The 12,925-nt window shown below is 49.0% G+C and overlaps 1 protein-coding gene across 2 annotated transcripts in view; it reads left to right on the top strand.

The window, feature by feature from the left end:
• Nucleotides 1-12,925, top strand: part of NSRP1 (nuclear speckle splicing regulatory protein 1) — a 331,135-nt gene that overhangs the window by 119,055 nt on the left and 199,155 nt on the right. For both annotated transcript variants that reach the window (XM_086955088.1, XM_086955087.1), the window contains exon 2: nucleotides 9,942-10,029. In XM_086955088.1, coding sequence (XP_086811214.1) covers nucleotides 9,942-10,029 — 88 coding nt within the window. The remainder of the gene's footprint in view (nucleotides 1-9,941; nucleotides 10,030-12,925) is intronic.

Here is a 12,925-nt window from a genome sequence, read left to right as displayed (position 1 = left end):
GCTCGGGTCACTCGCCCAGGTCACTAATGTAGCAGCAGCTCTCCTTGTTGCATCCACTTTTTCTCTTAGTAATAAACGTGTTCCTGTCATCTCTTTTCTTTTCACCTTCAAGGCATTGTCAATTGTTCCGCTCATACGGCACTGTACACACTCCCTCTGTTGTGCCAATTAATATCGCACCGCAGTTTGCTTCAGTGCATCCGCTTTTCCTCCTGATGATAAATGTGTTCCTTTCTCCATCTAACTAAAAACGCAGCAGCTCTTAGCTTTTCACCCGCAAGGCAGTCCTAATTTCTCTGCACATACGGCACTGTGTACACTCTCTTTGTTATTTCAATCAATATCGCTGCGCCTTAAAATAAACGTGTTCCTCTCCATAACTGACAGAAGCTGCAACCGCTCTATTGCTTTAAACGATCTTAAAGTTTCAAACACCTCAGTGTAGTTCCTAACTGCGCTTCCATTTCCACGTATTTGCTTTTCTCAATTTGTAACTGTGTTCCACTCCACATTTGACAGAAGCAGCAGCTGCTCCTAGCTTTGCACGATCTTAAAGTCCAAAGCTCCTCAATTTAGTATCACAATTTAGTTTCTAAACAGATGCACATTAACGACAGCTTACCGGGAGTCTCTTCACAGCTCTGCCTTTTCTAATTACAGGCGCATTATCAACTGCTCACCGGTAGCTTCTCCACAGATCGGTGTCAAACGATATCATCTGCATTAGAAAGATAACATGTTGCCAGAATACAACATTGTATGCCTCATGCAATTATTGGACTTGCAGCACTGTGACCTTCATTTATTTTTTTGTTTTGTTTTTAAAAACCGTTTTTATTTGCATTTTTCTCCAAAAACGGAACATTGCAGTCATCTCTATAATAAAGTGCACATTTCCCCCCCCCCCGCTCCCGCCGGCCCCCCATTCATTAGCCATTTTGAAGCATACAGTTCACATATAAAAGTGACCACAAGGTGGACTCTCCATATTATCATCAACAGTACAATTATCGTTAAATCTCTCTGTCCTCCAATATGCACCTCTCGTAGTGACCCATTACAGTCCAGCGTCCAATCCGTGATAGCTTCTCCATTTCCCCCATACTTTGTGAAATTTCCTAGGACACCCCCTTGCTTTGTATGTGACTCTCTCCGCCGCCATATACATATCTAGACCTCTCCTCCATTCTTCCAGAAGTGGTATCTCCGATGCCCCCCAATATTTCGCTATGTCTCATGTCCAATAGAGCCAGCTTGGGGTCAGGCTGTAATTGACTCTCCAGAACTGACTGCCGACAGTTCCGTAAAAACATCCGATCATTATCCCTGTATTTTAGAGCAAGACCACAGGACATGAAAGAAGTCCCCCTGGGGTCCTGGCAACGTAAGCATTTAGTATCATCTGTCTTCCCCATTTTCTGGAGCCTCACTCTATCAAAGTAGGTTCTATGTAATAAGTTAAATTGGATAAGACGGAGTCGAGATTTAACTGCCACCTCTCTGGGATGTGTTAAGACCAATTCCCAATCAATGTCCTCCATGCCACCCACGTCCGCCTCCCATTGTTGTCGAAGCTTGGCCAGGTCACCTAACATGTTATTCGTAAGGGTCTTATAAGTTAGAGATACCGCCTTCTGCTGGATGTGTTCCTGTAGGAGCCTGCCTTCGAGTGGGGCGAATTCTGCCAGGTCTGCGGTGTCAATATTCTGAGCCCCCCATGCATGTTTCAATCTAGTGTATTTGTATCTCTGTGTGGGGTGTAGGCCGAATTCCGCGGTCAAGACCGCAAAGAATTTCAGTTGCCCTTTGGCAAATCTCCTAGCGTAGAGATCCCTATGTCGTCCCACCTCCTATAACCCGTTAGTTTGTGAAGCTCCGTCAACCACGTGCAGTGCCAGATTGGTGTTTGTTTCGATGGCTTCCTGTCCCACCACATACGTTTCGTGGATGCCTTCCAGGCAAGAAGGGTAATTTCAGTTGCCGGTAAAAGACGTTTCCAGCCATGCCCCCCATATAAATAGGAAAGAATATGTTTGGATGCTAGTTTGTGGCGCTCTAGTGCATAGGAGGGATGGTATGCCTGTGCGTGTATCCATTCGTTGATCGGGACCAAGTGTTCCGCCCAGTAATATGCCTCCAGATTCGGGAGTGAAATCCCCTGCTATATTGGTGCCTCTGTAGGGTGGTCAATGCCACCCTAGGTTGCTTACCCAGCCATATAAAGGCCCGTGGGTCTGCATGTATCTTGGGGAAGACTTTTGGGGGCAGGGGATAATACTCATTTTGCGGGGTCATATAAGACCGACTTATGCCAATTTATTCGGTATCCGGCATGGTCACCGTATATCTCCAGTTCATGAAATAACTGCGGGATCGAAGTCTCCGGTGAAGTTATATACAGAAGTACGTCATCCACATAGAGCGAGATTTTTTCCTCGCTCACATCTCCTTCGGTCCGTTGAAATCCCCTGATGTCTGGATTTTTGCTAATCCTAGCCGATAGGACCTCTATCGTTAGGGCGAACAAGAGTGGGGAGAGGGGGCACCCCTGTCTGGTCCCTCTTCATACTTGGAATTCTCGCGATAGGACCCTGTTTACTCTCACCCTGGCCCTTGGCTCGGTGTATAGCAGTTGTACCCACTTCTGGAATTTTGGTCCGAAGCCGAATTTCTGTAGGACGCCCTCCAGGAACGGCCAATGAACTGCGTCGAAGGCCTTTTCCGCGTCGAGGGACAGGAACCAGTGTGGGTCTTCTCTCTCCCGGACCTCTTGCAGCCAGTTGTGAGTGCGCCTGAGGTTCAGTCTGGTGGCCCTGTCTGGTTTAAATCCAGTCTGATCAAGGTGTATCAGCTGCGATATCACCAAGCGCAATCTCATTGCCAGGATAGTGGCCAATAGCTTCTTTTCCGTGTTTAATAATGAGATGGGGCGATAGGACTCGCAAAACTCTTTTGGTTTGCCTTCCTTGTGGATAGGGACAAAGGTAGCCATGGTCAGGTCAGGGGGGAGCCTCCCATCCTGGAGGGAATCTTCATATAGGCCCTTCAGGTGTTTCGCCACGAGGTCCGCCGTGCGTTTAAAGAATTTTTCTGGGAAGCCATTGGGACCTGGTGTCTCTCGAGTTCTGGCATTCCCTTTCCAAAAGTTAGTATGTCCTGGTCTATGATTTCGGCTTCAGAGTGGAGCTTTCTTCGTTCCTCCGCTAGCCTATTTTTCGCCCTATCTCTCATGACTGTCTTTAAAGCCTCCCATAAGATCAGTTTCGAGGTCACCGAGCCCTCATTTTCCGCAATATATACTTTGATATCCGCTCTGAGTCCCCGTATGACATTTGGGTTTTGCAGATCCCATGCCGTCAGGTGCAATTGTCGCCTATCCCCCTGGCGTTTCGCCCCCTGTCTGATCAGCAGCGGTGAGTGATCTGATATTCCTCTAGCTTTATATTCTGCTACATCTTGCATTGTCAAGTGCTGTCGGGCCATAAAGACGTAGTCCAGTCTCGAGAAGGCTTGGTGTGCGCCCGAGAAGTAAGAGTAAACCCTCGCCTCCGGATGTAGCCACCTCCAGGCGTCCGTGAGACCTAGGTTGGTCGACCATTGGGACAAGGGGGTCTGAGTCCCCACCCTCTGTGTCGTGCCTGTTCTATCCTGCGTGACATCCAATACGTCATTAAAGTCTCCCCCTACAATCTGTATGGTATCTGCTGTTTCCAGCAGTATATCTGCTACCTTTTTCAGTGTGGGAGCTTGGAGTTTCGGCGGAGCATAGACTGAAACTATAGTATAAGCGCATCTATTCCACATCCCCTTGACAGCAATGTATGTTCCCTGGGGGTCTGTCCATGTCTGTGTTATGATAAATGGAGTATTCTTTTTCAGAATAATGGCAACTCCTCTAGAGTCTGATGTGTATCCTGCATGCACTAGTAGCTTAAAACAACCTCTGGTTAGGAAGCCGCACTTAGTACCTTTGAGATGGGTTTCTTGTAGTAGCGTGATGTCCGGGCCTATACGTTTCAGATACGAGTTGACCAGGCCCCTCTTAATCTTACTTCCCAAGCCATTTACATTCCAGGACAAGATACTAATCCCTCTCTGGCCCTCCCCGTGTGTGTCATGGTCACCTAACATGGTTTGGGCTTTGTGTAGTCAGGCGCGCGGCCCCCGTGTGGTAAACGGCCCAGGAATTTGTGTATTGTGTTGTGACGTACCCATGGGCACCTCTAGTGATGTGGGAATGGCGTTCAGTGCGGAGGCGCGGCATAGGGCACCAGAATACTTGACTGCAGTTAACCAACTTTTCCCCCCTCCCCCCCAACCAAGATCCCCCCAACAGAACTGTTTCAACTGTCCCCCCCCTTCCTCCCCCTCCCCACCTTTCCCCCCCGTCCAGCCCATCCGTGTACCCATTAACCAATAGGACTTTCAGGTGGTAAAGGTCTGTCGCCCACCCGCAGGATCCCAAATCAAACCATATCCAGGGTTCAAACGTGAGTTCCACCAGGGATATTGTCTTTGTGGGTGCCCTGTGTAACGTGTCTCGCCTTGCCTGAAGTGAGCAAGACCACAAGACCATCAGCATTACCCCGTGGACAGTGATCTAAGTCAATAGAAAAGAAAAAGAAATAAAAGTGCTTATAACTTGCGCGGCACCAGCAGCGGCGTGCTGCTACTACGGATGTAAGGCCCAAACTTCCTCATGATTGCGAATCTTGCGTTTTAATGTCCTGTTCATCTGTTCCGCCAGTAGCTCCCTGCTCCATCTCGCGGATTACCTCAACCAGCGGGTGTGTTGAGCAGTCCGTTGAATCCTCCACCTCCGACAAAAGTTCGTTGTCCAGGCCTCCGGTGTCGGTATCATGTAGATGAGCTAGGCCTCCGAGTCTAGTTCTCTGATCCCTAGGGTCAGCGGGAGGCGCATCGCGGCCCCCTCTCCCTCGGCCTGCCGCATGCGGGTCCGGATAAGGCGACGGGTGTGAGCCCCGCCGCATTCTCGGAATTTGGGACCTTTGAGTCTTAGGTGAGTTCCTCCTAAAGTTTGCCGCTGCTAGTTCTGTTCGGATTCTGCGACCTTCCTCCTTAGCTTCTCGAAGTAGGGGTCTCTCTTCTAGCCAATGCCAGGCCTCCTCCGGGCGGTTAAAGAAATGCGACTTGCCTTTGAACATTACTTTCAGTTTCGCCGGGAAGAGCAGCATATACAAGATATGTAGATCTCGAAGTTTCGCCTTGACCGAGTCATATGATCGGCTCTGTTTTTAAACATCCTGACTGTAATCAGGGAAAATCATGATGTTCGTGTTCTCGATTTTAAGTTCTCCTTTCCTTCTGGCTTCTCGGAGGATAAGGTCTCTATCGGCATAGTTCAAAAAGCGCGCAATTATCGGCCGCATGCTCGCTCCCTCCGGCCGTTTCGCTAGTAGCGCCCTATGTGCTCTTTCGTTAATGAAGCAGTTAGAGAACTGGGCCTACGGGAATGTGGTACGTAGCCAGTCCTGTAGGAAGGCCGCTACATCCGTCTTCTCGATGCCTTCCCTAAAGCCTACGAATCGGAGGTTGTTTCGCCTCGCCCTGTTTTCGGCGTCGTCCACTCTCCACAGCAGTTGCCTGTGGGAGGCCTGCAACTCCGCCATTTCCTTACGAAGAGTTGAGATAGAGTCTTCTGTTTCACTAATTCTGGATTCTGCCGTAGTCACCCTTTCGGTGAGATTCCGGAAGTCTTGGCGTAGTAGCAGAACCTCAGAGCCCACCTCGCCTATCTTGGTCTCAAGTGCTGCTCTAGAGTCCTTGTTATCTGTCCTGGAGGCCTGGATCGCCTCCAGAAGCATGGCTGTGTCCGTGTGTGTTTCCGGGAGGCTCTAGGGCATCTCCTTTTGCGCCCTCGCCGTGGTGTAGCTCTCGATAGTTTCCTGCCTTGCGGACGGATCTCTTTTCCCCATGTTGCTCCTCTTGTATGGCTAGATGTTCTTGGGGATATGTAGAGCGCCCGGATTGTATCGGGCCGTGTGTCCCCCGCGGGGTGTGCCGTTTTTTCACCAGGCACTGGCGACGGTGTGCCTCCGGAAGATTCAACAGGGTGGGTTCAGGGATCCAGCCCCATGCAGCCGAAGTGGGTCCCCTGCGGTCGGTCTCACTCTCAGGCCGTATGTCCATTTCCGGTGGCAGGGGGCAGCCACGCGGTCAGGCCGGTCTCTCAGCCCCGTGATGGATATTCCTCTGAAACCCCCCAGGCCGGTTCACTGTGTTTGACCCCGGGGTCGGGGAGTGTCTCGCCCTTCGTCTCTGCGACACCTCCCGCCGGTTTCGCTCGATCGGCTTGAGCTCCTCTCCTGGGGCAAGGGCCTCTGGGGGTCCACTCCGGCCGACTCGGTCGCCGGTCTCTGCCACACTCCAGACGGGCGCTCGCCGGATGCAGTGGTTCGGTGTGGGCACCCGATTCCTCCTCCGCCGGTTTCGTCTTCCCTCTGGCTCCGATGTCTGGGGAGGCCCCCGGCAAGAGTCTCTGATGCCTGGGTGGAGTCAGAGACAGGCCGTTGGTTTTCGCCCGGTCGCCATCTTGCTGCGGCTGCACCGCTTCGGTGTTCTCCTCTCCCTGGCCGATTGCCGGTCGCAGTCCGGCAAAATATTCGGATTTGCTGTAGTAAAGGTATCAGGGCTAGCCTTGGTTACAGTTTTAGGCTGTTTTAGGAAGTTTTGGAAGGAAATAAACGTCAGATCAACGCAGCATACCGGGAGCCGACGTTGTCCAGGCCTCCGGTGTTGGTATCATGTAGATGAGCTAGGCCTCCGAGTCTAGTTCTCTGATCCCTAGGGTCAGCGGGAGGCGCATTGCGGCCCCCTCTCCCTCGGCCTGCCGCATGCGGGTCCGGATAAGGCGACGGGTGTGAGCCACGCCGCATTCTCGGAATTTGGGACCTTTGAGTCTTAGGTGAGTTCCTCCGAAAGTTTGCCGCCGCTAGAGCCACGTCTTACTCCTCCATGCTGCTGGCCACGCCCGCTGTGACCTTCATTTGTGCGTGGACCAGGTGGAATTGTGATAATTATTGCATGCTTTAAAATCCCCCCCTCCCACTGTCCATACCTTTCCCGCCCCCCCTCCCGCTGTCCGTGCCTTTCCCGCCCCCCCTCCCGCTGTCGACGCCTTTCCTGCCCCCCTGTTGTCTTTGTTTGCCATCTTTGCATGGCTCGTCCCTCGTTGCTTGTTTAAATCAGTCTTAGGCAGAAAGTCGGAGAAAGCCATCCCCTGCAGGTTGTGCATAAATCGCTGCAGTAACACACTACTGTGCTAATACATACACACGGATATTATCTGCATTAGAAAGATAAAATGTGTTGCCAGAATACAACGTTGTATGCCTCATGCAATTATTGGACTTGCAGCACTGTGACCTTCATTTGTCCGTGGACCAGGTGGAATTGTGATAATTATTGCATGTTTTAAAATCCGATATTCTTGAGAGTGGAATTTAAGTGAGGCAGTTTTCGCCTAACAAACGGTATGATGTTTACATTGGGGCATTACTTGCTTTGCACACCAGACACCAAGTTCTGATGTGTATTGGCCACTTACTTCAAGGACATTTTTTTTAACCTACCCAAATTTACGTGTTGAACATTTTGGGCGTTCCATACTTACAATCCATATCCAAATATGCTTGTGTGGTAATTGGGGGCTGGGGCATTTGCAAACCCTCCTGTTCTGAAATCGGCAGGCTGCAGCTCTAGCCACTAGGCCACATCCCGCCCCTTCTGGGTAGAGGAGCAGGGAGGACACCTTTGGATGTGCTCAGAAGCGGAGTGGTGCTTCAGTGTGTATATATGAATCCATATCCAAATATGCTTGTGTGGTAATTGGGGGCTGGGGCATTTGCAAACCCTCCTGTTCTGAAATCGGCAGGCTGCAGCTTTAGCCACTAGGCCACATCCCGCCCCTTCTGGGTAGAGGAGCAGGGAGGACACCTTTGGGTGTGCTCAGAAGCGGAGTGGTGCTTCAGTGTGTATATATGAATTAGGCTACCTATTTATGTTTAACACAGGAACAGACAGGGTCTCTCCCTTGTGTGTCAACTAACAGAGAGGGCCACTTAGGCTTCTATTTGAATCAGGAAATGGCGCTTCTTCGTCTGTTCATGTACAATCAGGGCTAGCTCTGTGTGTGCGCAGGGTCAGTGACTGCAGCTCTTACACAAGAAGGACAGTAATGTCCCCACCAACCTCTGATCTTAGCCGACCATGATCAGAACCTTCTTGGCTTTCTTCTCTTTTAGGGGTAGCTAGAGCACAAACATGGCAGTTTTTGCTTTCTTTGACCCTCTTCTGTCTCTGCTTGCCACAGGTTCATTGCCAAGTCTCCAATTGGTTGCCCTGTCTGCTTTCTCTGACCCTCCTCTGCTGTTGCTTGATTTCTGTAATCCTAATCTGTCCCTTTTTCTCTGGGGGCTTGGGGGGGGGGGCTCTCTCACCTACCCTGCTTGTTTCACCTGCCTTTGCTTGCCTCCAGATTCGCTCGCAGTGTGTGTGTGGGGGGGGCTCTGTGTGGGTGTGTGAGGGGGGGCTCTATGGGTGTGTGGGGGGGCTCTGTGTGGGGGGGACTCTGTGTGGGTATGTGTGGGGGGCTCTGTGTGTGTGTGTGTGTGTGGGAAGGCTCTGTGTGTGTGTGTGTGTGTGTGGGTGGGGCTCTGTGTGGGGGGGCTCTCTGTGGGTGTGTGTGTGGCATTTGCCAGAGATTAAGCTATTGCCATTGTAAATGACAATGCCATTTATTTATCTGTTTTCAAAACCAACACATAAATAAAAATGTTGTCATTTACAATGCCAATAGCTCTAACTTTTGCAAAGGCAAAACCGTTGCATTGTAAATGCTTGTTTACTTTATTCCTGGACATGCAAAGGTGCACAGCACCGAATTTATGTTGCTTTCACCATATCTGCCATCTCTATTGACACTTCAGCTACTTGCACCCAAAAGTGTACTACTGTGAACTTTTCCTGAAGGGTTGGGCTCAAGACTCCCACAGCCATTCACAGACTAGAGCCCAGTCTTGCTTCTTGACCTTCGGAGGCCTCTAACCTTCTCCCATGTTCAAAGAATTTCTTTGAGCATTTGCAGTTGGCTGTGAGCCCCAGACTGCCACATCTCGTGCATTATTTACTGCGAGTTAATGGCTAGTTATCCATCAGACAAAAAAGACATTAAATCTTCTTCCCCACCACAAAAAACAACATATCTCGTTCGTCGGGCTATATGAATCACACAACCCTGCTCTGAGCTACTCTACGTTATTCCACTCCATACCACTCTACACCACTCCACTCTACTTTATTCCACTCCATTCCACTCTATGTCACTCTGTGTTATACTGCACCACTCAACACAATGGCACTCTACTGCACTCTGTGCCACTCTACTCTATGCGACTCCACTCTACGCTACCCCACGCCATTCTAACATATGCCACTCCACCCTGCACCAGTCGAGACTACACCACTCCACGCCACTTTACTCTACACCACTCCACGCCACTATTTATTAGCTATGCTGAACAGCAGCTGTGCTGTTGTACACCATGGCTGAAAGACTTTGGCAAAGCCAATTCCTCTCCCAAAAGCGAGTCCTATTTGCCCTACTATTTTATCATGCAAGAGCATGCTTCTGGTGAAAAAAGGAACAAGAGATATCGGCAGGAGACTCGTTCGAGCAGAAAACATCTCTTGCAAGACATTTTCTATGTGAACCATTCTTCTGTGGGTGAAAATTATACAAAATCACGTAATGCAAAAGTTCATGAGTGTCGGGTACTGTGAAGTTCCTATATTTTCCAAATGTTGCCACAGCCTACAAAATACTGGATTTTTTTTTAAATTACAAAATATACTGTTGCAGGGTCTCTGCTTGTACTGCCTTTTTACTTTGGCATAGAATAACACTGAATCTCTTTTCACAGATATGGGCTTATTATGCCAAAGAAGCTCCTACAGAGGCCTGCCTTTTTGCCAAAACATTCAGCATTTGCAGATGATTCAGATGAAGAGGTGAGGTATCACATTTGTCATTGATTTCCTTAAGGAATGGACCGTACCAATCTTTCCACACAGTCATATGTTAACACTAAAAGATATCTTCTATTTGCTACTGAAAGGGGGTATTCTGAATGAGCTGCAAAGTTATCTGACAGTAGGTCATATTTTGATCAATTTGAGTCGACTCTTACTGAACTAAATAGCTCAAAGCTGATTATCTTTGCGATTCAAATATTTCAAAATATGCTGTAACAAATGTTTTAACCAAATAACCTTGGAATGTGTTGCCTAGTTATGTATGATTATAGGTAGTATCTAGTCACCATGCAAAAGAGTATCAAGAATGTATTAGAGAACAGAGGTCAGAAATAATGGAGTTTATATGGTTACTCAAAGAGAAAAAAAGTAATAGTGGTTATAGACTGCTATCCGTCTATTTAGAGATGCTTAGTAACCAACTGTCTGTGTGTGAAAGACCTATTGTCAGTTCACATTGATCTTAGAGCCTGCCCATTGCTTACAATTGGTTGACTTTACTTTGTCTCATATGTTTGCGTTTGATTTGTTGCTTTGAGAGGGATGTACTTCCTCTTCCACTGTTTGTCCTTCCTGCGGAGCATGGCTTCATACTGCTTGTATTTAAAGCACTACATTTTTGTTTTTGGTGAAGCACTCCATAAGAGTGCAGGTGTTTTCTAGCTGTCTACCTCGTGTTCTTCTCTTGCCCCCCTCATGGCTCTGTTACTTTCACTTGCCCATGTGCTTCTCTTCCACTTACTTCTGTGATGTGCTTGCATGAGTCTACCCCGCCTTACAGTTCTCCCCTTCTGCTCTACATTGCTTTCCCTCGCCCATATACTTCTGGTCACCCCTGCTACACTCTGTCCAAAGCCATGTTTAATATGTATGATATGTTAAATAGATATACAAGCACCCACTAAACTTATATGACTGCAGCAAAACTTGCCTTTATTTTATTTGCCCAAAATGTGGTACACAATTTATCTGCTGCAGCTGCGGAAAACTGCGCTTGTGTGCCACATATATCTAAGTGCCCTGTTAACTTCTCATTGTCTGAATAGAGGTGGTCATTGTGCTCACATGCTTTTGCAGAGCATGCATGATTAAGGCAGATTAACTTTGTGTAAGCTGTGTGACTTGATAGACATGATTCTATCATCAGTATCAAAATTACCCGGTCGTGGGAATTAATATCTAATATGGAGTTTTTTTTATTTTAATTGACCAGAAATGGGGCCATATAAGGCACCAAGCAGGTATTCTGTTTGACCTATTCCCTTCTCTCCGTTCTTCCTCCCTCTCCCTGCAAAGTATGGAGAGTGTGTGTCGTAACGGCTATAGCGGTCAACCTTGAAGCTGGAAAGTGGGTTCGAGTCTCGGCAGGGACACTCAATATCCTGGGATTTTGGGCAAATCACGTAATCTCCCTGTGCCTAACAACAAAAAAATTGTAATAATTTATGTATCCATCTGTAACGCAACTGGTGCTCCTGAAAAGCTCTTTGATACCTTGGGGTCTAGTTCGCCGTATATACAACTACAACAACAACAAAAAGTACGAGGGAGGCTGTCCGTGATGTGGAGGAACACTGGCTCCTGCTTTTTAGGTCTCGCCCTGCGATCGCAGGCCAAAGGCCTGCTGTCGCAGAGCGAGACTATTGTTATCATTCCGCTTTTCACGGACTCAAGGGGAGAGGACAACAGACTGTCACGCGCACGCAGCAGCAGCCTGCCGGGATCAGGTCGCGCGCGTCAACACGCGCTCCGATTCCGGCAGGCTTTTCACAACACATGCCCAACAGACATACAGCCCAACCCCCCGCCGCGCATACACACACACATACAGAACCCCCCCCCCCCTCGAGCATACACACATGCACACACAGAACCCCCGGCGCTTACACACACATCTCCTACCTCATCTCAGCGTGTCTTCTCGCTCCCTTGCCCCCGCTCCTCTGGTGCGCGCGCCGGCTCCTCTGTGGTGCAGGTCCGTGCTTGTTAACATGAAAGCGCCTGTCTAACAGGAGCAACAGTCTCCTCCAACTTGCTATGGTGGGCTGGGGCTCTTGATCTGGCTTCCAATCCACCCGGCATGCTGGGAGCTGCTGGCGCGCGTGGGACGCCGGGAGCTGTAGTCCCGACGGCCGCACGCAGTGACCTCACAGGAAGTGAAGCGCTGGGCAGGAAGCCGGGGGAGGGCATCTGAGAACCTGCTTGCTGCTTCTCAGTAGGAGCCGGGCAGGGGCCGCCTCGGGGCAGACAGCGGTCCAGCAGCACAGGGTGAGTGAGCCGGGCAAATGTATTCGTTGAAGTAAAGATAAAAACGTGCATGCATTTGTGAAAATGTGAATTGGGTTTGTTGAGAGGTCTCGATTTTGGGTCCATTCTCATAGTTCGAAGCATACTGTAGAAGGGAGAGGTGATCCCTAATGACTGAAAGAATTAACTGTGTAGTTGCCAAAGTGTCAAATGTCATTTGACCTCTTCAGCAAGCTCAGGCGTGTCAGCCAATGGGACTATGCGTGTAGAAAAATATTACACCGATGTGTTTTCTGTGAAATCAAAGTCTCAAAGGCAAAGTGTGGTTGGCTTTAGTGAGGGGACTGCTTGTGTTGTCTGTTGAAGCGTTTGACTTTTGTGGTAAATGAGTAGCCTGAGGCTGATGCTTGGCACTCCCTTGGTGTGCCCTCCTTGCATGCACCCCGTCCTTCTCCACACAAACGTCACGGTGGGGCAAATCCAGGAGATAGTAAGAAATGTTTTTTTTTATTAGGGATTGCCTTGTTTTGAGAGGTTGCCCCAAAATGTTACAGTAATGGTCCGAGAAGTAAAAAAGAAGTCAGCAAACTGATAACATGAAATAATTAAACATGAATTATATAAT

The sequence above is a fragment of the Lissotriton vulgaris genome, chromosome 2_1, assembly GCF_964263255.1.
Source record: "Lissotriton vulgaris chromosome 2_1, aLisVul1.2, whole genome shotgun sequence".
NCBI lineage: Eukaryota > Metazoa > Chordata > Amphibia > Caudata > Salamandridae > Lissotriton > Lissotriton vulgaris.
The sequence above is the reverse complement of the archived record's forward strand: the minus strand, read 5'-3'. Positions and strand labels throughout refer to the sequence as shown.